The 24766-nt window shown below is 58.1% G+C and overlaps 1 protein-coding gene across 5 annotated transcripts; it reads left to right on the forward strand.

Moving 5' to 3' along the window:
- The first annotated feature begins 417 nt into the window (after window positions 1-417).
- Window positions 418-24505, forward strand: SORBS3 (sorbin and SH3 domain containing 3). Of its 5 annotated transcripts, none has more exons than XM_060015151.1 (21): window positions 418-537; window positions 5664-5820; window positions 6084-6201; window positions 7666-7859; window positions 8770-8833; window positions 11020-11058; window positions 11509-11602; window positions 13307-13397; window positions 13684-13770; window positions 13868-13921; window positions 14734-14820; window positions 15359-15405; window positions 15850-15983; window positions 16201-16253; window positions 16380-16426; window positions 16598-16712; window positions 18938-19063; window positions 20098-20406; window positions 21213-21316; window positions 21913-22019; window positions 23661-24505. In XM_060015151.1, exons 2-21 carry the CDS (start codon window positions 5719-5721, stop codon window positions 23720-23722), a joined length of 2034 nt encoding a protein of 677 aa, XP_059871134.1. In that variant the 5' UTR covers window positions 418-537; window positions 5664-5718; the 3' UTR covers window positions 23723-24505. The 5 variants fall into 5 exon arrangements, with proteins under 5 accessions (XP_059871134.1, XP_059871133.1, XP_059871130.1 ...); XM_060015150.1 differs by lacking the exon at window positions 418-537 and adding an exon at window positions 2333-2601; XM_060015147.1 differs by lacking the exon at window positions 418-537 and having other exon boundaries at window positions 11533-11602.
- Window positions 24506-24766: the final 261 nt, after the last annotated feature.

Raw genomic sequence — 24766 nt, forward strand, 5'->3', positions numbered from 1 at the left:
TCTCCCGTGAGGCTGTGTGTGGGAGGGATCCTGTTAGAGCTCCTCCTTGGTCCAAGCACACAGCCTGTGACTCCTGAGAGGGAGAGTTATTTCCAGTGGTGCCAGGGCAAAGCAGGTTCTGACCTGAGAGAGAAGGTGATGAGCCCAGCAGGGCCTAAGCGGACGGGAAGAAGTCAAAGCAGCTTAGGAGGAAGGCTCCAGCGGGGCCTACCACACCTCCTCCTACAAAGCTGTTTACCGGACTCCCCACCCCCATAGAGATGAGGCTGGTAGCCAGTCCCCAGCTCTTCGCCCATGGCTGCCACCTCCCCTTGTGAGAAACAGGAAGTTGGGACCTTTGTCGGCTCAGCTGCACCCTCTACATTAAATATTTATCTTGGAGTCCAGGTCAGAGCCCTAGAGAATAAGAGAAGCTCACTGCTGGTGAGAGGGGGTATGGCCAGGATTCCTGGAGTTGGAAGATTTCAGCTTCACCATCTTTGGAGAAAAGGAAGAACATGAAAGAGATGTGGCCCTTAATCGCAAGGATCCTGACAGGTGGGGAAAAAAACTGGTGACGGGCTAGGCAGGCACATACTTTGTCCCTGAGGGAGGGAAGAGGATGGCGCCTAAGGGTGGGCAGGTATCCAAGCTTTAGGAGAGGGGAGATGCACTGCTGCCTGCCCTCAGGTAGTCCCAGATCTCCTCCCTCCTTTCTGAAGCTGACTTCTGTGGGCAGGGGCTACCCATCCCACCCCCATCCCTTCAGCTTTCCTGGTGAATCAGAGATTCTTGGAAGGGGCCTTAAAGGGGGATCTGGTTCAGTTCCCTTATTCAGTGCAATAGTTGCCTTTACGAAGATGCCCCGCAAGTGGCAGACTTGGAACCTCTGAAATCTCTTTCTTGGAGACCTTGGATCTGCTTCGGAGCATGCAGCCAGTCTGCTAGTGCAGCCAGTCTGTTGCCACACTGACAGCCCTGCAGACACTGGAAGCTAGGTGGCATGCCTCTCTCTCTCAAGCCTCTTCTCAACCTAAGCCTCTCCTTCCGCTTTTCACACGTGAGACTGTTCCGAGCTGGTTCCCCACAACCCGGATAGCTCTTTTACCTGAACTGGGAAAAGATATAGCTGATAGCATCAGTGATGGTAGGGATTTAAAAATACGGTTTCATCTTTCTCCATTCCCTTTTTTCTCAACTTTTGAGTTGAACGATGTGCTTGGGAAACACTCTGAAGTGCATGGTGACCTTAGGGCACCAATCTAACTCCCAGTAGGTCTGCGATAAACATTTTCATATTTTCATAATCTATAATTGATCACTCCCAAAATAGATCTGAGATTGTCCAGCAGGTATTTGCTATCTGGTGGGCTTGGGGTCCCAGAGCCAAGCCGGGGGCTAAGAAGTGGTACCCCAGAGTCTGTCCACTAGCAGTTAAGCATTCATTAAGTACCCTCGCTGTAACAGGCCCTATGCCGGCACAGAGGCTTGGGGGAGAAGGGGAAGATGGGATGGCCAGAGGGGTTGGGAGCCAACTGGCGCGCGTGGGCTCTTGGGACCTGTTGTCAGAGCAGCAGGAACAGCGGAAAAGCAGCAAGATCAAAACAAGGACGGTGTATGGGAACACCAGGACCCTGGTAACCCCATCCCCGCCAAAGGGACCCCGCCCTCGTCCTCTTCAGGGGCGCGGCACGCCCAGCGAGTCGCTGTTTTAGGCCGATTTCCTCCCGCGCTGTCCTCCGCGGGCCTTGCACGTGTGTGAGCATCCGCCCGTTTGCCAGTGCATGCGCGCATGTGTGTGTGTTTACACTCGCCCGGACGCGCGCTCACGCAATCACAAACTCTCTCCCCAAGTGGGCAGAGAGGCGGCAGGGCCTAAACTCGGCCCGCTAGGCCACTCTGCCTGTGCGGCGCCTTTATCACGGCCCCAGCCTGTCTGCATCCCGGTCCCGTTTCCGAGGCCGCCGGCTCCGTATCAGTTGCTGGCTGACCCGGGTTCTTTAATCATTCCTGCCCTCTGTCCTGGCTCCGCCGTGCAGCGGCTCCCTTCCCACCCGCTGGAAATGTCGCTGGAAACTCTGAGTGGCGCTCGCTGGCCCTCGCCCTGCGGTGGGGGCCGGGGAAGCAGCTGGGAAACCGGAGCGGGCTCCCCGGGGACCCTGGGCGGTTCCTCCCGGCGCCGCCTCGCGGCCGGCCCGGCCCCCGGCAGGGCCCACGCCGTCCTCGCTGCCCGCCCGCCCGCCCGCGCCCCGACGGGGAGCACTCGCCCGCTCCGGGCCGGCCGGCCCGAGCCCCCGCCCTCCACTCCAGCCCGGCCCACGGACCAGATCGCAGGGAGACACATTACGCCGCGCGCGCGCCTCTCACGGTCCTTCCTCCCAGCGCTGGCCCTCGCCCCCCTCCCCCAACTCCGGCTCAGTCGATTCCCCTCTTCCTCCTCTGGGGCCGGCCTAGCGGAGCCTGTCCTGACCCGGTCACGAGGGCGGACGGCACAGCCCGGACTTCTCCCTGCCCGCCCTCCCTCCCCGAGGGCCCGTCGCGGCTGCACCAGGCAGGAGCCGCGCAGAGATGCTCCTGTCTTCTCGGGCGTCCTCAGTCCCCGCCACCTGCTTGCCTGGGAAGGTAGGTGCCGGGAAGGAGAGGCGGTGGAGAGGAGACGCGGCGGGGGGGCGCAGTCGAGGAGGGACCCGCATCCAACACGAGGGGAAGGCAAGGAGCCCCTCCCCCCGGGGTCCTGGTCCCAAACTCCGGGGAGGAGAGAGGTGAGAAGTCCCCCCCTCAATCCAGATAAGGTGAAATTCGAGAAAACCTGTCCTTGTCCACGTGGACTTGTAGCTGGAAAATACCCCGGAATACGCCTAGGGCCAGGCCCCCAAGGTCAGGGCAGTACTTAGAGGGAGGAAGGCGTCTGCCAGCCACAGCAGGGCTACTTCACCTCTTCTAGCCCTTTGGAGCTGGCTGCCGGGGTGAAAGGCTGCCTGAATCCTGGGAGGACCCCAGGAATTTCCTGGCACCCCTGTCCCCTGCCAGATGCTGGACCCATTGACCCCCGTGCCTCCATCTTCCCTGCGAGAAGTCCTCCTTATCGTCTCCTGGTGCAGCCGCCAGGAGGAAAACTCAGCCCACCCTTCCCCACCCACCCCTGCATATCCTGAGACGTGCGTCCCCGGGAGCTGTGTTGGGGAGGGTCAGGCTGGGCCACCAAGGATCAGCAGACCCTGGAAAATCAGGTGGTGTGGGCAGAGCTCCTGCCCGCCCCTTCCTTACTGGAGGGCCCTTCTCAGTGAGCACAGCAGGGTGGGCCTCAGGGAGAGGGAAGCAGGCTGGGTCAGCTGATGGGCAGGACTGCCAGTGCTGACCTCGCAACTTGGCCTCCGGTGGTCAGCTGGCGGGGGAGGGGCTGCGGCTAGGAACCAGCCTGCCCCAGCCCTCGGATCTCCCGCTCTCCCCCGCCTCAATTTCCCCCGCAAAGGGAGGGAGAGCAGCAGGAACAGGGGTGTGTCTGCCTGTTTCGGTTTTGGTAGGAGTCCTAATTGGATCCAGCTGGTGAGAGGCCCCTCCTCCAGCCTCAGCCCTCTACTCCCCTCACAGCTAGAGGTGGGCCCGGAGAAGCTGGGTCCCAGCAGGTCTTTTCGAATGTCAGAGGGAATCCCCACTCAGACTAGAGTCAGGGAGCTGCCCCCAGCCTAGTGTGTACCCTGCAGCACCGCCCCCCTACCATGGCTGAGCAGGAACTGGGTACAGCAGTAATCACAGCCCCCATTGCACCTTCATCCTCTCTGGCCTCCACACTTGTGCTGCTCATATGAGCCCCCCACTGCACACACATACACCCACTGCACACACACACCTGCACTGCACACACACATCTCCACTGCACACACACACCTGCACTGCACACCCACCCACACTGCACATGCACCTGCACTGCACACATACACCCACACTGCACACACACACCCACACTGCGCACACACTCTGCACACACACCTGCACTGCACATACATACCCCCACTGCACACACGTACCCCCACTGCACACACCTTCACTGCACACACACATCTTCACTGCACCCCCACTGCACACACACCTGCACTGCACACATACACCCCCACTGCACAACACACCTGCACTGCACACACACACACTGCACACACACACCTGCAATGCGCACACATCTCCACTGCACACACACCCCCATTGCACACACACCTGCACTGCACACACATCTCCACTGCACACCTCCACTGCACACACCCCCACTGCACACACACACCTCCACGGCACACACACTCCCGCACTGCACACACACACACACTGCACACACACACCCCACTACAACACACACACACCTCCACTGCACACACACACCTCCACGGCACACACACCCCTGCACTGCACACACACACCCCACTACACACACACACACCTCCAGTGCACACACACACCTCCACTGCACCCCCCCCGCCTACTATTCAGCTGACCCCCCTCTGTACCCACAATGCCCATGCTGCTCACATCACCCCCCTCATGGTACCCCCTGCACAAGTCACATTCGGAGCACTGTGCTTACACTCCACCCCGCACACACAGCACCTCACAAGGCCCTCGCCGCCCTCCTGTGAGTCCCCAGACCACACAGGCACGCGCAAGCCTTAACTCTGAACAAAAGTGCCAGAATTGGTCCAGCGCCGGAAGGTGGCAGAGGTTGGCTCAGCCTCTGGCCATGTCCAATAGGACAGGTGAGGCAGGACAGCTGAGCTCTCTGGTGGAAAACCCCACCGGCTCCTCTCCTGGCTGCTGGGAGCCCTTTCCCCTGACCTAACCTTTGCCCGGGGCAGAAGAACCCAGCTGACCAGTCAGGCATGGTACTCCCAGGAAGACCCTCTGTTCAAAAACCAGCCTGGAGGTGTAGGAGAAAGAGGGTCGTGTGCGCACATCTGTGCGTGTGCGTGCATGTGCGTGACACTCAGCACCGCCTGCGCGTGAGCAGGTCCACCTTCCTGCTCCCCCGCTGCTCTGCTCCCGCCCCACCCCTCACGGGCACCCTGAGCCCTCTGAGGCTTCCGCCCGAGCAAAGAGGCCAAAGAAGAGAGCTGATACTCCACTGAGCTCAGAAGGAATGGTTCCCGCGGCCTGGAAATGCTCGGCGCGCTCCGCCTCCCCGGAACGTTGGCCCTGTTGGGCAGTGCGCGGATGGCCTCACCGTGGCCCGGGGCCTCTCCGCCCCCTCCCCGCCTGAGGAGCCCCTTGTGCCCGCTGACAAGCAGATGCCCACACAGGGCCTGGGGGTGGCAGAGGGAACTGAAACAAAGTCCCAGTGCCCAGGCCGTTCCCTGCCAGCTGCCCCAGTTCCCTGTGCCTTCGCTCCGGGGGAGAGGGCCCCGCTGTGCACTGAGAGCCCCAGAGAGGCTGGCCAGCAGGCGCGCTCCCGGCCAGCCTCCCCTCCTCCCGGCCCGGCCTCCCCTCCCCCACTCCCACCCGGAGCTCCTGCCCGCGGCCTAACAAGCGGTCCATTGTGACTTTGGGAGCCGGCCCGGGAAGCCTGCAGGCGGGTGCCCGCACTGGCCTTTCTCCCGGGCCCGTGAGCTCCCACCCAGCTGGCCTGACCCCGAGGTCGGGCCCAGAGGGCACGGGCAGCCTGGATCCAGCAGGGCTCTCCCTTCCCCCTCCCTTCCCCACAGAGGACACGCAGAGGAGCAGCTGGTACCCCCGGGGTCCCCCCGCCTTGACCCAAGCATGCAGGCCTCAGCCCGCAGCCTCCCAGCTGCGCTCAGCCTGGATGACTTCATCCCCAGCCACCTCCGGGCCCATGTAGGGTCATCCCCCCGGGGGACACGGGTGAGTGAAACAGAGAGAGAGCGCGTTACTGGGGGCCTGTAGTTGGTGGGGGGCTCTCAGGACAGGTTGGGGAGCAGAGGGAGGATTAAAGGGATGGAGGGAGGGAAGGAGGTGGGTGATCGCTCTAGAGAGCCTCGCTGGTTTCCTGGAGAGGGTCAAGCCGTCCCCATGGGGTATGGCTGTGCCCTGGTAGCCATCCCTCCCACCCCTCTGCAGAGCCCTCTGGGCCTGAGCTGCCTGCTGCTCCCGGCCCCTCCCCACAGGTGCCCGTGATCCGGAATGGTGGCTCCAACACCCTTAATTTCCAGTTCCATGACCCTGCGCCCAGGACCGTGTGCAATGGGTACTTCCCACCAAGGAGAGATGCTTCCAGGCACCCAGGTGGGTCTGCTCAGGAAAACGTGCTCCAGGAGCGCCGTGGAGGTGGGGGTCAGAGCTTCCTGGGCCCTGCCTTACGGATCCACCCTGGGTCAGGCTGGAGGGGCAGGAGGTGGATGGAGGCCTCTCGAGGGCCTGGGGCCAGTTAGCTCAGCCAGCTGCCCCTCCCGTGTGAGCCTGCTGGCCTGTGAGAGGGAAACTGCTGTGGGAGAGACCCGGCTGACACATCCCTTCCCCTGCCTGCCCCACCCAGTGCCAGGGGAAGGCCCTGTGCAGGGGACATAGCCTCAGGGGTCCGGCGGACCTCCAGATGGCCAGGAGATAGCTTGGACTGGGGATGGAGGGTGAAGGAATGCGAGTGTGTGTTGCCAATAGAAGGGGAGGGGGCTGAACTCAAGACAGGCCCCCTAAGGGCTGCTCCGGTCTGTACTCGTTGGCCCAGCAGAAGGCCGGAGAAGCAGCTCTGGGAGCCTGCCAGCTCCCGGGATCCTGTGAGTCAGCCCCGCCTGGGCCACGGGGTCTGGGAGATCCTGGGGCCTCCTGGGTGCAGGCCCATCCCAAGGGCCCCTCTCCTGAGGCGGGTGGCAACCTTTACTGAGCATTCCCTTGAGGCAGGCCCTGTGTCAAGTAGTTCATTCATTTAACAAATAGCTGTTAAGCACGTAGAGAATTCTGTGACACTGTACAGGCACTCTACAGGCCTTATCTCACGTCATCCCTTGATATCCTGACAAGGTAAGGTGTGATTATCAACATCTTCCCCGTTGAAGAACCTGAGTCTCAGGGATGTTCAGTCACAGAGGCTGAACTGAGATTCAAACCCTCGTCCATCCTGCCCTGAAGCCCTTACGTTTTTACACCTGGGGGCTGAAAGTTCTGGTGAATGAGTTTCTGTCCCTTGCCCGTTGACTGTGTGTCAGGCACTGTCCTGAATACAGTCATACGCACTAGCTCTCCCTGCATCTCTGCCATGACTACCCTCATTTTACAGAAGTGGAAACAGGCACTGAGAGGTTGACTGCTGTGCCCATGGTCACACAGCCGGTAGGTGGCAGAGCCCAGGTCTGGTTTCAGTCTTCGCCCCCGGCCCCAGGGCCTTTTCTGCCACACCCCGCTGCCTCCTCACCTGGACTGTCTCCCCCCAGCATCCTCTGCAAGTGACGATCCTGGCTCTCATTCTGAAAACTTTTAGGACATCCCCAGCAAAGCAGGGTGGAGTGGGGACGGGCACAGATTTCTCAAGATAAAATCCATTTTCATTCACTTTAACTACTAAAAAATAAACAGAGGCCTGTGGTCCTGCTGGGGATGGGGACATTTGGACAATCTGTGTCGTCAACTCAGACAGACAAGGAGATGTTGAAACTTTTGAACCCACAGGGATCGGCGTTCTGAGAAGCTAAGGGACAAACAAGCCCAGGTGGGACCCCTGCTCTTTGCTAAAGCTCCCCTGTACATGCCCCACAGACCCTGCCTGGTATCAGACCTGGCCAGGTCCTGGGAGCCGGCCTTCTGGGAACCAGAAGACCCCTGCCTCCCAGCATCTCCAGAACTGGTCAGCCACGTGGACCAAGGATAGCAAACGTCTGAACAAGCGCTGGGTCAAGTATGAGGGAATCGGGCCTGTGGATGAGAGCGGCATGCCTATTGCACCCCGATCTGTGAGTCCAGGGTTGGGGCCACTGATCGATGGGGCCCAGGGACCCACGCTGAGCTCCACCTCTGACAACAAAGGCTGTACCCAAGCCGTGCCCGACTAAAGCAGGGGTTCAACCATGATGGGTTTGGGGGATCATGAGCCCCATAAAATTACAGGCACTCTTGCACGTCTGAGTTGCACAGTGGTTTTTTTGGGGGGGGTTCTAGACTGCCCACCAGGTTCTCAGTGGTAGAGCGCCACTAGTGTAAGGGTTGACCCTGGCAGGGACCCCCATTTTCACGGCCCCAGGGCCTGGCACGGCACTCGTGAAACAGGTGCTGAGTAAGTTACCGGCTGAAGGGATGAACGGGAGAGTCCTGATTGAGAAGGCCTCAAGGGGTGGCAGGCGTGGGAGGATCCGGGGGTGGGGTCCAGGCGTGGGGGACCTGCCCTTCCTCCACCCCCAGGCCTGTCCTGAGCCAGTCGCCTCCTCTAGTTCTCCACCTCCTCGCCCTCAAGTGAAACTCAAGTTGGTAACATACCCTTCTGCCTCCCAGGGTACTTTTGCGTCACAGGTGAGGCAGAGGATGTGAAATACCATTCCCACCCCATCCCCCCACCGATACTGTTGCATTTATTTTTCATTACATAGAAACACATGTTCTGTGTGGAATCATCAGAAATACAGAAAAGCTAAGAGAAAAAAATGGAAACTACCCCAAATCTCACAGCTTAGGGACCATCACTGGTGGAGATCCTTCCATATATCTTGTTCAAACGTAACACGCTACACGAAGTTATGGTTGTTAAAGATGTCACCGCAGCCCACCCGCTGGGGCTTCAAGGGTGGCCAGAGAAAGGACTCAGGGAGGAGAAAACTTCTGTGGTTTGATATTGGGAGGGTAGCCTGACTTCGCCTTCTCTCATCCCAGAGTGTTGACAGCCCCAGGGACTGGTACCGGAGAATGTTCCAGCAGATTCACCGGAAAATGCCGGGTGAGACACCCTTCCAGAGCCCTCTCTCTGCCTACGTGGGCTCGGACCCCTGGGGCTTGGGGAGTAAGGGGTAGAAAAGGGAACTTACCTGCCCAGGGAAGTCTCTCCACCCACCCCAGGCTCTGTGTTGAGTGGTTGCTAAAACAGGCCCAAGGAAGGAGCCGCCAATCTCCCTTCTGTACTCGGGGTACAATGACCAGACACTGTTCCCGGTGTCCTCTGAGGACCTGGGAAGCCATGAGGTCACACATTTGTTCAGTCAGTCCCTTAACCAACTGTTGAGCACTTGCTGTGTGCTAAGCACTATTCTAGGTGCTGAGGACAAAACAGGGAGCAAAAGAGAATGTCTCTGCCCAGCGAAGCTTAAGGCGGGGGGGGGGGGGGCTGTCACAGAATAAACAGATAAGTATTTAACATGGCAGGTGGTGGGAAGGGCTAGGGAAAAAAAGCCGGGGGAGTGCCCAGTGCAGGGAGGCTGCCACCTCACGCAGGCTGGTCGGGAAAGGCCCCTGAGAAGTGGCATCTGAGCGGAGAGCTAAGGGTGTGAAGGAGTTGGCCTGCAGGGCTGGGGGAGGAGCGTTGCCGCTTGGGGAGCACCAGACACCCCGAGGCAGAGCAGGCCGGCATGTTCTGGAGCCGCAGGGAGGGGCTGGACCACAGTGAGAGGGGCACGTGTCAGGAGATGGATCACAGAGGTGCTGGGATCTGGTCGCCCAGAGCCTTTGGCTTTTACCCTGTGAGAACTGAGGAGCCACCCAGAGGCTCTGAGCGGAAGAGTGAGTGACAGGCTCTGACAAGTGATGGCTGAAGAGGCTCCCTCTGGCTGCCAGGCGGGGAAGAGGTGGGGCTGGGCGGAGGTGGGGGACCAGTAAAGAGTCTCGGACCAGGGCAGTAGCAGCGGGCCTGGTGCGATTCCGGAGACAGAGTCATGGGAATTTGCTGATGGATTCAAAGAGGTGAGTCAGGGATGACTTTAAACCTGAGTGAGTCGATGGAGTTGCCCTTTGTAAATGCATGTACACACACAGGGGAGGCTGCGAGAGGTGCAGGTCTAAGGGGCGTTCAGTTTTCGATAAGGTTCACCCAAAGTGGCAACTGACATACAAGTCTGCAGTTCAGAGGCGAGGCTTAAGCTGCAGCTGTTAATACCTGGGACCCACTCAAAGAGATTTTGATGTAAAGGTTCCCCCAAGTAACTCCGATGTGCAGCTAAGGTTATGAGTCCCTGGAATAGACAGTGATCTTTAAGGTAGAAGACTAGACCAGGTCACCCAGGGAGACAGAGAGACAGAGGCCCAGGGACTGAGCCCTGAAGCACTTGGTTTGAGAGATGGGCAGGCATCAGCTATGCAGCCTGGGAAGGGGCAGCCCGGGGGGAGGCAGGAGGAAAACCGGAGTGGTCTCCCTGAAGCCAAGTGAAAAGGAATTTCAAAAGGAGGAAGTGATCCACTGTGACAGATGCTGCTGATGGTCAGGCGGGACTGCCCTTTGACCTGGTAAGGCGGAGGTCACTGGGGTACTTGAGGAGGGTGGCTCAGGCTGAAAGCCTGCTTAACGGGAAGGGGAACTGGAGACACTGAGTTCCGTACGGCCAGCAGTTTGCTGCAAAGGAAAGCAGAAAACTCCGGGAGCTGGAGGAAGGTGTGGGATCCGGAGAGGGGCATTTTGGTTTGCGTTTGAGGTCAGAACTGTGGTCGTGTGTCTGCGTGCCAAGGGGATCAAGTGGGTTGCCTGGTCAGCAGCTCTTCCTAGGGGGCCCCAGAAAGTCCTGAGCACCTTGAGGAGTGGGTCTGGGCAAAGGGGGAAGGACAGGTGTTTAGAAGAGGGTGCAGAAAGGGAAAGAGGGTGAAGGGGAAGTGGGATTCCCCAAACTGACCTGGTGAGGGCAGGTCAGCAAAGGTCAGGGAGAGGGTGTGTGTGGGAACGCCAGGAGGGAGGGCCAGGAGGGTTTGGGCGAGGCCACTGCCCCTGTTGGCTCGCTCAGGCCCTAAGTCGGCCAGAGGCATTTCAAGCCCTCCCAGAAACCTAATTCCTTCCCTCCCTCGGGACATTCTTCAGGCTCTGACTCAGCCCCTTGGCCCCTGCTCTAGGCAGGAGGGGTGCTGGGAGCCTCTGGGGCAGCCTCATGGGGCTCCCCATCCTCGCTTGTTGCCCCAGCCCTGACCTGGTCCTTTCTGCTCCCACAGACCTGCAGCTGGACCGGACCTTCAAGGAAGCCCCCAAAGGTGAGGGGGTGCGGGTGTCCCACCCCAGCCTGGCGCCTGCATCTGCCCTTCCCTGCAGCCACACCTGGCTTTGGGGCTCCCCAGTTGGCTGAGCTCAGCTCGAGAAGTTTATATAGCCCATTTCCACGAGCTCCAAATGCCCTGGTAGATGGTAATTAAGAGCCTCTGCTTCACTGTCCAGCGGACGCCTAGCCCTGGCCGTGATTTCTCTGGGCCTCTCTTTCCTCACGTGTAAAACGGGAACACCCCAGAGATGTTTGGAAGGTTCAGTGAAGAATGTAAAGCTCTTGGCCCCAAGCCCATATTTCGTGGTCCAGACTATCACCCCCATTCCCATCAGCCATCCAGGAGCACGGGTGGGTGTGGGCCAGAACCTTCAAGGGTCACCCAGGCGCCCTCAACCCCAGCTGTCACCTGCCGCCACCCCTGCTTGTTTTCTCCCACTTTCAGTGGCTTCTTCTTGTGCCACCTCAGCAGATTCAAGGCATCCAGGGCCCCAGCAAAGACCTGCTGCCAGGCCAGGCCAGACGTCGTCTCTGAGCGGGTGAGCCAACGTGGGGAGGAGCTGCAGAGGGGCGCTGGCTTCCTTGTGGGGATTGGCGCCCCCTGGTGGCCACAGCTGGCACAGTCTTGGAGCAGGGCGGCTGGCTCCCCTCCATGGCTCTGCCCCTTCTCGGGGTCCCCACGGCTCCAGATGCTCCCCTCCCCGCCAGAGCCAAAGGGGAATGGCGGGCAGGGATGGACTTTGCGCCATTCCTGGTCAGGACTGCCTGTGATGCCTTTGTGGTTGGCAGCAGGAACTCATCACCCCAAAGATCCACTCATCATATGGGGTGGAGAGTGGGGCAGCCCATGACTAGGCGTGGACCTGGGACCTGTGGCCATCCACTCGGAAGCCTGGAAGAAAACAAGGGGCACAGAGGATCCCAAGCTTTCTCCCAGATGCCGCTGAGAGAGGAACCCTCCAGATAGGTCAAGGACGGAGTTCCTTTTCTCTGTGCAAACCACCTGAGCCCAGCCCGGGCTGCAGGGCCCTATAGGAGCTCGGCCCAAGCTTAAGAATCAGGAGCTTGTCTGTCACAGTGTAATCAATGAGTTTCTGATTCCTTTATGGGGAGGGGGTGACCTCATCAGCACGGTCTTAACTGGGCTGTGGCTCTTGGCATCATCGATAAGGTAGAGACTAAGATTTGCTCAAGATTTGGACCCAGAGTTCTGGATTAAAGCCGGTGTGCGGCCACTAGCCATGTGACCTTGACCGAGGTAACCAGTCTACGCCTCACTAGCCCCATCTGTTAAGTGGGCATCAGAGGGTGGTCGTGAAGATCAAGGTACATTGCAAGTCTCCACAAACATTATTATACAGGCTTAGTTATGACTAGAGCTTCCTTAAATTAGGAACAATGTATTCCATTCTCATTATCAGGGTTATGACTGATGTTCTTTCTAAAATAGAGAATCGAGTCATAGTTACAGCCAACAAATACTGACCCTCCCGTCAGACATTCCATCATTTGATAACCTTGGTACAATGGTTCTACTTGGTGGAAACATTTAAACGCAGCAGAGGCTAGAACATTTCAGCCAGCCAAGAAGGAAGCCCTGGAGGGGAACTAAGGCAAATGTGACAGATGACATCGCTGATCCAGCACCTCAGGGAACTGAGGCCCACGGATCAGAAGTAACTTGCTCAGAGCTCCAGGGTCAGGCCTGCAGGCTCTCTGCCCTGTCCTGGGTTTTCCTGGGGCTAAGACATAGTCCCACACCGTTGGGCATTGGTGCAAGGCACTTAGTCATGGCGACCAGCTTCATCGAAGCTGCCCAAACATACACACCCACAGTCACGGGGCCAGACGGAACACAAATGCGGGGTATTCCAAGGCCAGCAGGAAAGGGACTGGCCACTCCTGGAGCAGATGTGTGTGTCAGCCCTTCTCCTGGGTGTCTCACATTATGTTCCCCCACCTAAGCTTTACCACACCCTTACGAAGGTGGGAATCATTCTCATATTATAGGTGTTGAATCAGAGACTCTGAGAATTCATTAACTTGCCAAAAGGTGACACAGCTAAGTGGTGGGGCCAGCTGGGATTCGAACTCAGAGCTTATAACGTTTTACTATTTAACACTGCTTCCACAGCCCGGAGGCAGGTGGGGAGGGGGTGCAGCTCCCTCCCCAGGATTGTGTGCTCACGCATGCCTCAGTTTCCCTAAAAGGAAACTGAAGAGATGTCCTTCCCTTCTTTTAGAAGAAGCTGGGATATCTCCGAAGAGTTTCTTAGAAACACCTTCAATTGCAATGCTGGAGCATCCTCCTCCCTGCACCAGACCCCAAATCAGGTAGCTCGCCCAGCATCCCCCCCACCGCCCTCCCCGTCCCCTCCATCCCCCCCCTCGTCCCCCGCCTCCCCACTTCTCCGGCCACCACACTCTTTGGCCAGGCCCTCGGCTGCAATAGCGCAGATAAGGCTTTTTTTTCAGCTTGGGGCCTGTGCAGCCAGAAGAGCCCAGAATCCTTAGGAGGGCACTGATGGGGTGGGACAGTGGCCTGAAAGCCTGCTTTTTGAGCCTGGCCAGTGTCCCAGTACCTCTCTACTCAGGCTGATGCCTACCCACCCCTATGCAGGTGTCCAGACACCGAGACAAAGCAGACAATGTCTGGACGGAAGAATCTTGGAACCAGTTTCTGCAAGAACTAGAGACTGGGAAGAAGGTGAGTGTGGGCCTGGTTCTCTGGAATAGGATGCACCCTCAGCTAGTGCATTTGGGGAGCAAGTTCACCCCCTCTGACTCACTCGTCCCACTCTTAGCCCAAGAAACCACTGGTAGATGACCCTGTTGAGAAGCCTTCCCAGCCCATCGAGGTGAGTGTTGCGGGCAGGTGGGCAGGAGGGGAGACAGCATGTTGGGGGAACAACGAGGGAGATCATGGGTGGTGTTGGTCCCAGTGACCGTGGGCAAAGGCCACGGACCCAAAACTCTGACCCTCTCCAGTCCCATACAGTTTACCTCTATACCCCCAGCACCCAGGACAGTGCCTGGCGTACAGTAGGCGCTCAGTAAACGTGTGTTGAAAACAGGAGCTGAGAAGGGAGTGATTAGTGTGGACTGGAATTGTCAGGAAATGTTCTTGGAGGTGGAGCTTGGAGGACAGGCAGAGAGAGGGGCTCAGGATGGGGGAGACACAGGCAAAGGCTGGAGGGGCGTGTGTGTGTGTGTGTGTGTGTGTGTGTGTGTGTGTAACAGCCTGCTGGACGGGCAGTGGGAGGGAAAGCAGGTTGCGTAGAGTGAAGCCAGGCTGTGGAAGGCCGTAGAAGACTTGATGGGCGAGGAAGTAGGGAGTCCTGTAGGCTCTTGAACAGAGAACTAATACAACAGAAAATGGTACTGAGGCACATCAGGAAGTACTAAAGTATTACTATGGGAGTAGGGGATGGGTGAGCTTGGTCAGCGGGCAGGGCCCTCCTGACACCCTGAGACGCACCTCCTGGCAGGCCCAAAAGTAGGCAGCCTGGCCTGGCCCTGTGCCCTGAGCCTGCCCTTTACCCAAGCACCGTGTGCTTTGTCCCGCTGCCCACTGGGCTTCGCACATCTGACCTTTGACCAGTGGCCCCCACGGTGCACTGCCCCCCGCCCCTCCCCGCTGTCCAAGTCTCCCCCCATAACCCGCCGCCAGGTCCTGCTGGAGAGAGAGCTGGCCAAGCTGAGCGCCGAGCTGGACAAGGACCTGCGTGCCATTGAGACCGGGCAGCCATCCCCCAAGGTACCGGCCTCCCAGGCCCCTCCCGGGGGGGTGGGTACACAGGAACCCGGAGCCGCGGCTGCCGGGCTTGGGTGGGAGGCGCAGGCCGACGAGAGGCGTCGCCTCCAGCTGCACTCGCGACCTTGGGAGACTTCATCCCTGTTTGCTCTCTCCTTCCTAAAATGCAAGGCGTTCACTGTTCCTAGTGACCCCTAAGAACCCTCCCAGGCCGACTCCACGGCAGCCTGCCGTACGGAGCCGGAGGGGTCCCCCGCCTCGCCCCGCCCCCTAGACCTCAGCCCGCTGGGACCCCAACCCCAACCAGGCCCCGATTTCCCGGCCTCCCTCCCCCTTCCGCACCCGCGGTTCCTCCCCCGGCTCCTCGCTCCTCCAGTTCCCAGCCCGCCGCCCGCGCAGGCGACTCTAGGACCCCTCCCCCTCCCGCCCCTCTCCTCCCCCTCCCGCTCTCCTACGAGCCGCAAACTTTTCCGGAGGCGGCGGCCTCGGCTGTGTCGGGCACCGGCGTCCCGGGCCCTGACCGCGCCCGTCTCCCGCACAGAGCTCGCAGGCGCCCCGACGGTCCCGGGAGCCGCGGCCCCCCGCGCGGTGAGTGGCGGCGGAGCGGGGCGGGGCGGGAGGGCCGCCGGCGGGGACGTGGCGCGGGGAGGGGGCGAGCCCGGGACACTGACGGCGGGAGGAGGGGCCCGGAGCGCGGAAAGTGGCCGGCGGGGGCCCGATCCACCGGTCGCCGCCAGGGGGGCCGTCCCTGGCCCGCAGAGGGAAGCCTAACCCCAGCTCGGGACTCGGGTAGTGGCGGCGAGGGGATCCTGCCGCGCACTCCCGCCTCCCCACCCCGGGCCGCACCCTTTCCAGGCCTTTACCGCTCGGGAAGTAGGACATCCTGCTGAGAGCCCGGGATCTGGGAGACGCCTTGGGAGGAGGCGGCGGGAGATGGGAGAAGGGGGTGGGTGGGACATCTGGGTGGTCAGGGGTGAGCCGGGTAGGCTGTGAAGCTCCAGACCGGTGGCTCACTCGTGTGCCCCCGCGCAGCCCGGCCTCCGCCTGGAGCTCCAGTTCCCCGAATGCACTTTACCAGGGTTCCTCCCTGAGCGCCCACAGGATGGCGGACGGAGGAAGCCCGTTCCTAGGTCGGAGGGACTTCGACTACCCTTCCTCAACCCGAGGTAAGAACCAGATCTTGCTCTTGTTGTCACCCAGGCAGACGCCCACCACCACCACCAGGCACCAGATATGCTGGGGCCCCGGGGGAGGTGGCAGGAAGGTCATGGAGCCCCCTGCTTCCACTGGTTCCTGTCCTGGGCGGGGAGGGGGAGCAGAACCCCATCCCAACCCTGCCCCCCAGACATGGCCTTCCCAAGCTGAGGTAGTGCTTCTCCACAGACCCTAGTGCCTCTGAACCAGGGGGCAGCCCTGCCAGGAAGGAAGAGAAGAAGGTAAGGGGGGTGGGAGCGTTAGGGTCAGGGTGCAAGGAGGGCCTGGGGTGGGTCCCGGTGGCTGCTCTTCCCGACCTGCCAGCTGCTTGACTGAGGTCAGTCCCTCTGTCCTCTCCCCCTGCCCAGAGGAAGGCCGCGCGGCTCAAGTTTGACTTCCAGGCACAGTCCCCGAAGTAAGTGCCCTTCTCTTCCCTCCCCTTCCCTCTGGGGCAGTCTCTGGGAGGACAGAGCTGCAGTGGGCCCCCCAGAGGGCGGAGGGGACTCTGGGTGCCCTGCGCAGGGTCCGAACGGAAGGAGGACCCGGAGGACCTCAGGTTGCTAGATGTCCTTGCTCTGGCCTTCAGGGAGCTGACTCTAAAGAAGGGTGACATTGTCTACATCCACAAGGAGGTGGACAAGAACTGGCTGGAGGGGGAGCACCACGGCCGGCTGGGCATCTTCCCTGCTAATTACGTGGAGGTGAGCAGGGCAACAACAAGCAGGGGCCTGGCTGGGCGGGCGGATGGATTTGCAGAGAGTGGAGACCCCTTTAACCATCCCGGGCCCCTCTCTCTGGAGCTGGCTGCTCCCTCACAAATGGCAAGTTTCCTAAGACGTAAAACTGTGAGCTCCGGGCAGGGGCCAAGTCTCAGCCTCATTCATGCCCTCAGGAAATGTTTGTTAAATGAGGGCTAAAGGTGGAGCCCAGCCCAGGGGGGAAGAACCAAACAACTCAGTTCCTGTACCAGAGGCCACCAGCCCTGTCGGCCTCCCCCACTTTCACCACTCAGAATCTACCTGTCTCAAGCTATCTTTGGGAAGAATTCTAATTGCAACTGGCAAGAGTACGAATCGTGTGACAGTTCACAAATCACATATACTTGCATCACCTTCTTCACGTGTTATTACTTCCCTTGTTCCCCTCATTAACGTGGGAAAGTGATAAATCATCCCCATTTTGCAGATGCACTTGCTAAGGTTCAGAGACAAGTCGTTAAGTAGAAGATCTAGAATCTGAATCCAGAGACAGGTTCTGGATTTGATAAATATAGGGCTACAGGTTATCTCTGGTATTTGCATCTTTTAAGGAATTTTAAATTATCTAATTTATTGGCATAAAGTTGTTCATAATGTTTTCTGATTATCCTTTTTCTAAAAAAATTTATTTATTTTTGGCTGCATTCCGTCTTCATTGCAGTGGCTTCTCTTGTTGCGGAGCACGAGCTCCAGTAGTTGTGGCACATGGGCTCTAAAGCACAGGCTCTGTAGTTGTGGCACACTGGCTTAGTTGTTCCGCGGCATGTGGGATCTTCCTGGACCAGGGATCGAACCTGTGTCCCCTGCATTGGCAGGCGGATTCTTAACCACTGTGCCACCAGGGAAGTCCCCTAATTATCCTTTTAATGTCAGTAAGATGCAGAGTGATGTCCTTTCTTTCATTCACGATATTGGTAATCTGTATCTTTCCTTATCCTGGCTAGAGATTTGTTAATTTTATTGATCTTTTCAAAGAACCAACTTTTGATTTCACTGATTTTTCTCTATTTTTGTTTTCAGTTTCATTGATTTCTGCCACTTCGTTATTTCCTTCCTTCAGCTTGCATTAGGTTCTTTTTCTAGTTTTTTAGGGTGGTAGTTCAGATTATTGATTTGAAACCTTTTTCCCCTAATGGAAACATGTAATGCTATAAATTTTCCTCTAAGCACTGCTTTAACTACATCCCACAGATTTTGATATTTTGTTTTTTTCACTCAACTCAAACTATTCTCATTTCCTTTGTGGCTTCTTTTTTTTTTTTTTTCCCCCACGGTACACAGGCCTCTTACTGCTGGAAATACTTCAACTCATTGGTTTTCTATTTTTTTTTTTTTTGCGGTACGCCGGCCTCTCACTGCTGTGGCCTCTCCCGTTGTGGAGCACAGGCTCCGGACGCGCAGGCTCAGCGGCTATGGCTCACGGGCCCAGCCGCTCCGCGGCATGTGGGATCTTCCCGGACCAGGGCACGGACCTGTGTCCCCTGCCTCGGCAGGCAGACTCTCAACCACTGCGCCACCAGGGAAGCCCTGTGGCTTCCTTTTTGACTCATGGATTGGGTCATCTAATTCAGGCTCTTCATCTCATAGGCATCAGTAGACCTCCCGTATCCTCAGAACGATGTCCCTGATTCTGAAGTTCCACAAAGCATATATAGTATTCTATGTCATCAGGCATTTATATCTTAGTAGGAACTAGTTTATTAGTGTCTTGATTTCCTGGGTAGGGTGAAGCAGAGAGAGTGTGGGGACTCAGGGCACCTGGTGGGGTAGAAGGGGAGGAGGAGGAGGAGGAGGGACACTTGGTTCTCAGCAGCAGTGAAATGGTAGAGCCTCACTTTTAGGTAACCAGGAGTTCCCTGCTCCTTGGAACTCCTCATGTCCTTCTGTGCTCCAATTTAAACTGTCTCCTATTTGCACTGCTGTGGTCCACTCTAATAATGCCCACTCCACATACCTCCGATGGAAATTCTTCCTCCAGGAGCATTCTGGGACCGACCACCCCCTTGCCTGTGCTCACCCCTGGCCACCCTCAGTCTTGTGTCTGGTGTCTGTCTCCTCTCTGGGCTGGGGACAGATCTTGCCCATATTGCCTCACCCTCCCAGGAGCCCCAGGTCTGTGCCCAGTTGATACCCAAGGTGACTCTTTCTCATGCCCTGTCTTCCCACAGGTGCTGCCTGCAGATGAGATCCCCAAGCCCATCAAGCCTCCGACCTACCAGGTGCTGGAGTATGGAGAAGCCGTGGCCCAGTACAACTTCAAGGGGGACCTGGAGGTGGAGCTTTCCTTCCGAAAGGTGCGGCCAGGCAGGGAGTGTGGGTGCAGGGCGGGGGCAGGTGAAGACACAGGTAAGTATGTGCAGTAAAAACATTAAAAAAAAAATCAGGTGTGCCCATCTTCAGTAGTATTTCAGATTTTTTTCCTCAGTCTCTTTGGATATATTTCCCTTAATTTTGCCCATTTTTTAAATGTTCAAAACTTCTAGAGTAGTTGTGCTTTGTTCAAATTGCAGTTTGATAGGCTGTGAGGATCACAGTCAGCTTTTTTCTTTTTTTTTCTGGTGGCGGGATCCTCATAGCTTGCGGGATCCTCATAGTTCCCCAACCAGGGATCGAACCTGGGCCCATGGCAGTGAGAGCATCGAGTTCTAACCACTGGACTGCCAGGGAATTTCCTCAGCATGTTTAATAGAATGGAAATCTTAGAATGCCTTGCATGTAGAAAGGTGTTTTACAGACTTTTGGACAGTTATGTATATATGTTTGTGTGTGTACTAGATTGTTGTTACGACATTTTTTACTATAGATCATGGTTCAGAAAGCTTGAAAAATGTTGTCCTGGAAAGCAGGGAACTGGTCTCCTTGGCTGATTTTGGGGGCAGAGGCTATGACTGCCACTAGCGAATGTTTCCCCAGAAGAACTGGCCCAGGGAGAGAGGGGGAAGGAGGTGGCTGGATGGAGAGAGGTGGGGGCAGGTGGAGGCCAGAGACCATCCTTCCCAGGGCAGCCCCACTAACACTAGTCAGCATGGGGGCTTGAGGACGCACCAGCTGCCCTCAGAGAGTTTGTTGCTTTATGCAGTGGTGACCGGATAACCCAGGGCGGAGGCAGGGAAGGACCCAGTCACGGCAGGGGTGGCTAATGCCTGCCCAGTGCTTCTTACCAGCCTGGCATTGAGCTGTGTGACCTCTGTATAACCTGCTGACACACTCTGAACCTGATCCCTTCGTGCAAGGTGTTAGGTTTAAATAACACTGTTCCACGTAGGCTCCCTCTGGTACGTGGCACCCGGGAGGGCCCTGCAGGTACTAACTCCCTCTCTGCGACCAGGGGGAGCGCATCTGCCTGATCCGCAAGGTGAACGAGCACTGGTACGAGGGCCGCATCTCAGGCACCGGGCGCCAGGGCATCTTCCCTGCCAGCTACGTGCAAGTGACCCGGGAGCCCCGGATTCGGGTCTGCGACGACAGCCCCCAGCTCCCTGCATCTCCCCGCCTGACCACTGCCCGCCTGGCCCATCACCCCAGCTCCCCATTAATGCCGCGCAGCCCATTTGACCCCACCGACTGGGGGGGCCGGACCTCCCCCCGCCGCACTGGCTTCTCCTTCCCCACCCAGGAGCCCAGACCCCAGACCCAGGTAAGGTGACCTGCCTTAGACCGGAGAGCTGAGCCCTGCTCCGCGCACTGTATTTCCCATTCCTGTGATGGTCTGTGCTTCGGAATCCCTCCCAGACTGCTCAGGACAGACTAGTGGGGTGACTGGGCAGAACCTTGTGTTGCAGCCCCATCCTGGCCTTGAGGACCTCAGACCCTTGGTTCTGTCCTTGAGCTGCAGCCCAGGGAGGCAGGAGTTTCTAGGTAGGACCCAAAGGCAGCACCAACCTCCTGACCTTCCAGAATCCACTCTTGGGATTTCCCTATATCAGCCTCTGGGACAGGGTGTGCCATGAGTCGGGGGTCTGCCATTCACCTGCTGTGTGACCTTGGGCAGATGACTTGCCCTCTCTGGTTCTAGGTTTCCTCGCCTGTAGAATGGGGATAGTAATCCCCACTGCAGAGGTGCAGAGGGTAGTTGGTAGGTAGTAGCTGATGGGTAAATGATAGCCATTGGTCCTCGTGCTGACATAGCCCACAGACAAGTGCATCTGCTCCTGGGTTCATCCACTCACTCAGCAAACTGTTATGGGCAGACAGAGCCAGCGCATAGGACTTCTCCTGCTCCCGGCTTTGTCCGTGCACGTGTTCAAATCAGCCATCTACCCTACCTGGGCCCAACTTCTCAGCACTTGTGAAGGGAAACAGTCAGACAGATCTCCCTGTGCTGTGGGGATTGCGAGATAAGATGAGGCATCATGGGAAGCTGCTCCTGGTGAGGTGGGCAGGCCCGTTCACTTCTCCTCCTTCATGCTTGCATGTGTCTGCCTGCCTTCCCGTGGACCCCAGAGTCTCAGCACCCTTGGGTCAGCTCTGTCCCACCCTGGAGGCTCCAGCCGTCCCCTGGAGCTGGGGACCTCACCCCCCAACACCACTCAGATACACTGGACCCTGTGAGTATTGTCTGGGGTGCTTGGTCAGGGTGGGGGGGCTGCCCCGCAGGGAGTGTTGAGCACACGGACCCCCTAACCTGCTCTTCCCCCCATCCCAGGATAGAGTTGGTAAATTCCTACCAAAGAGTGCTTGTCCTTACAGTGCTTACGGGTGATTTTGGTGGGGTGGGGGGGTGCGGGGGCGGGAGGGTGCTTGTCTGCGGTCTTCCTGACCTGTCCCTGCCAGCCCTGGGCCTTAAAGCAAGCCTCCCACACTGGGTCCCTGACCTTCGTCTCCTCACTGCGTTTCCAGCCCTGAGGTCAGCGCGTGTGTGCGCAAAGTGTGGGAAGTGGTAGGACAGATTTGAAGGCACTGGGAACTCAGAGGAGGTGGGGTTTGGGTGATTAGGGCTTGGAGAGCAGGGAGCAGGCCTGGGGAAGAATGCACTAAAGCCAGACACAGTCGCCATCCCTGGAACTGGGCCAGGGGCTAATGGGAGCATGGAGAGACGCTGGGAAATTCAGAGGATGTGGCTACCTTGGTGTTAAGACACTCCAGGCCTGGTCTGGGGAAGGGGTGAGGGCTCTGGTGGTTGCCATGGCGATGTTTCCTGCAGGTACCGGGCGATGTACCAGTACAGGCCCCAGAATGAGGATGAGCTGGAGCTGCGGGAGGGGGATTGGGTGGATGTCATGCAGCAGTGTGACGACGGCTGGTTTGTAGGTATGTGGGCTGGGGCCAGGTGTATCTCAGGGTGCTAGGGGGATGCGTTGGGGGACAGGCCAGAAGGGGTATCTCCAGGTCCTGTGGGGGATGGGCTGAGGGCAGTTCAGAAAGGGTATCTCAGGGTCCCTGGGGGGATTGGGGTGACTGCTACTGGCGGCCAGTGCTGGTTCAGCAAAGGTTCATGGACTGACCATCCCCCACCCTTCCGGCCGGGCACTGGCTGCTTCCCCAAAGCCAGCACTTCTGTTGCCTGCCTTCGTTCCCTGAAGAGGGGTGAGGCCTGGGAGGAAAGCAGACCAGCTCAGGGTCATTGGCGAAGCCAGCTGGACTCAGGGCAGCACGGTTCCCAACCCCCAGGCCCCTGCTCCTTCCATCATACACCTCTGTCTCTGGAGCAGTCCTTGCAGGGGAAGGGTCCTATCTCCTGAGACACTAAGCCCCCGATGGGAAGGAGCAAGTCTCACACCTGTGTATCCCCACCCCCAGCTAGCAGCTAGCTCCTCCCACCCCCAAGAGGAGAGAGAGGAGAAAGATCCCGGCTCCCAGGGGCAGCTCAGGCAAAGGACTAACGCAGGAAGCCTCAGGTTGGCCTTGGCCTGGTTCAAGGTGACCAACCCAGCAGGCTTTTTCCCAGAGTGGGCAGGCCCTGTCCAGGCCTCAGCTTCAGAGGATGAGGCTGTCCTCAGAGAGCAGTGGACATCCTGGAGAAGCTCCCACTCAGCAGGCTGCAGGGCCTGAGGGGTTGGAGGGCTGGCTGCCTGAGGAGGGGTGGCCCCTTGACCTGGCAGCACCCCCCTTTCTCATCTGAATCCCAGCACCTCATTGCTGACTAAGCTGCGGACACACCAGTGATTATGAAGCACCACCTTGTCAACAGTCCTTACTTGGATGGGTGGCTAGTGGGTATCATTTTGGATAGTGCAGGTCAGGGAAGGCTTTCTGGAGGAAGCAGGGGAACAGGGGAAAGATTTGGGGAGGAGAGAGGAGAGGGGAGAGGGGAGGCACTCCGGGCAGGGGAGGAGCATCAGCAAGGCCTGTGGGCAAGATGGGCCTGGGCTGCTCAGAAGAGAGGATGGAATGGCTGCCTGCCGGGAAGGGAAGGTCCAGGACTTTAATTTCATTTTATATTCCTGTGTCTTCTAGCATTTTCCCTCCTCTACCCCAGCACACAGGTTTCTTTGGGGTTGTAGCAGACAGAGGCCTGGATTTTAGTCCCGCCTTTGCCTCTAAGCAGCTGAATGCTTTGGGGGAATTCATGTGGCCTTACCTGCCCCATCTCTAAAATTAGGGTGTCATACTAGACCAGTGAGATTCCTCCCAGCTTAAGTTCTGTGATTCATCTTCCTGTGTCCTTGCTTTCCCAAGGACGGGTGGGGTTATTCAGTGCTGTGTGCAGAGTTGTACACAGTTGTTGAGTGCTCAGGTTTCGTCTATCATTATCGAAATCATGAAGTGTGGCTTGTCCCGCCTAAGTTTCTGCCTCTAGGGGGCAGGAGCGAGAAAAAACAAATCCTCCCTGGGACCGGGACTCCACTTGCAGTTCTGGGCTCTGCCAGCAGAGGGCAGGGCTCTCACTTCCCCCAACCCCATTCCTCTTGTAAAACGTGGGGAATGCTCTTTCTGTCTTTCCTATTTCAGGTGTCTCCCGGAGGACCCAGAAATTTGGGACGTTCCCTGGAAATTATGTAGCCCCGGTGTGAGTGGTCTCCATGGCAACTCGGAGCCCAGCCAGGATGGGATGGGGAGCAGAGCACTTATGGGCGGGAGAGAGGTCGCCCCCCCATCCTCCTCCCCCAGGACCTGAGCCGCTGGCATCTGCAGACAACCTCAGCAGCCTTTCCCACGGAACCTCCCTCGAAGCCCCCTGGACTGATTCCCACCCACAATTCACAAGCATTCCTCTAACAGCCCTTTTATTTCCTCCCCTACCCCACTCCCCAAATATAGAGGTCTGCTTTGAAGTGGAGACTATTTCCAGGCCTTATTGAGACCAGACCCCCGCGTCCGCCACCCCACCCTGCTATGGCGTTTCCTCTAACAGGGGCCCGCTCCCAGCTTCACCCCCATGGGGTTCCTCTAACAAGGACCAGCTTCCTAACCTAATAGAGACCAAAGGCCGTCTTCGCCTGGAAGGGATTCCTCCCCTTTCACTCCAGCTTGCCTGCCATCCCCTTTGTCTTCCTGCCTCCAGCTGGGCCTGGGAGTGAGATGGAGGATGGCTGCAGCACTTCCTTAGCATTCGAGGCCTGGCAAGAGGTCTTGCCCGAAGGCTCCCTCTTCCCACAGGCTGCCGAGCCCTGGACCTGGGTCCTGCTCATCCTCCTGCTGCTGTAGCGCCCAGAAAGGGTGGGGCCTCCGAGGACTGGCCTGTCCCAGATGCATTCCAGGGAGACTGATGTGTGCTGTCCTCCTGCCTGCCCAGCGGCCCCCACCCCCCAAGTCCCCCGTGGAAGAGAATGTAAAATAAATCTGGCTATCAGGGACCTTGCCTTCCTGTCCTTTTCCTTTGTGGTGGGAGAGGGCGCCACCTGCTTAGGGTTATGGGAATTCTTTCTAATGTAGGGAATCAGGTGGGATGTGAATGAGTGAGTGAGTGTGTGTGTGTGTGTTTAACGGGAGGCTGCAAAAGAACCATTATTATCTCTCAAGATCTCAGGTGTCAGGCACGAATGGGCAGCCCCAAGGGTTGGGCAGCTGTCTGGCAAGCAGTGCTGAGAGAACTAACGTCACAGGGATGAGGGCAA

Source organism: Delphinus delphis, chromosome 6 (assembly GCF_949987515.2).
Source record: "Delphinus delphis chromosome 6, mDelDel1.2, whole genome shotgun sequence".
Classification (NCBI taxonomy): domain Eukaryota; kingdom Metazoa; phylum Chordata; class Mammalia; order Artiodactyla; family Delphinidae; genus Delphinus; species Delphinus delphis.

What these genes read in the sequence shown, in the direction of transcription:
- SORBS3 (XM_060015151.1), top strand. Translation starts at nt 5,719, where the DNA reads ATGCAGGCCTCAGCCCGCAGCCTCCCAGCTGCGCTCAGCCTGGATGAC. An exon ending in TGCACCAGACCCCAAATCAG is followed by an intron (nt 13,398 to 13,683) that starts GTAGCTCGCCCA and finishes ACCCCTATGCAG; the next exon opens with GTGTCCAGACACCGAGACAA. An exon ending in AGCCCAGACCCCAGACCCAG is followed by an intron (nt 20,407 to 21,212) that starts GTAAGGTGACCT and finishes CGTGGACCCCAG; the next exon opens with AGTCTCAGCACCCTTGGGTC.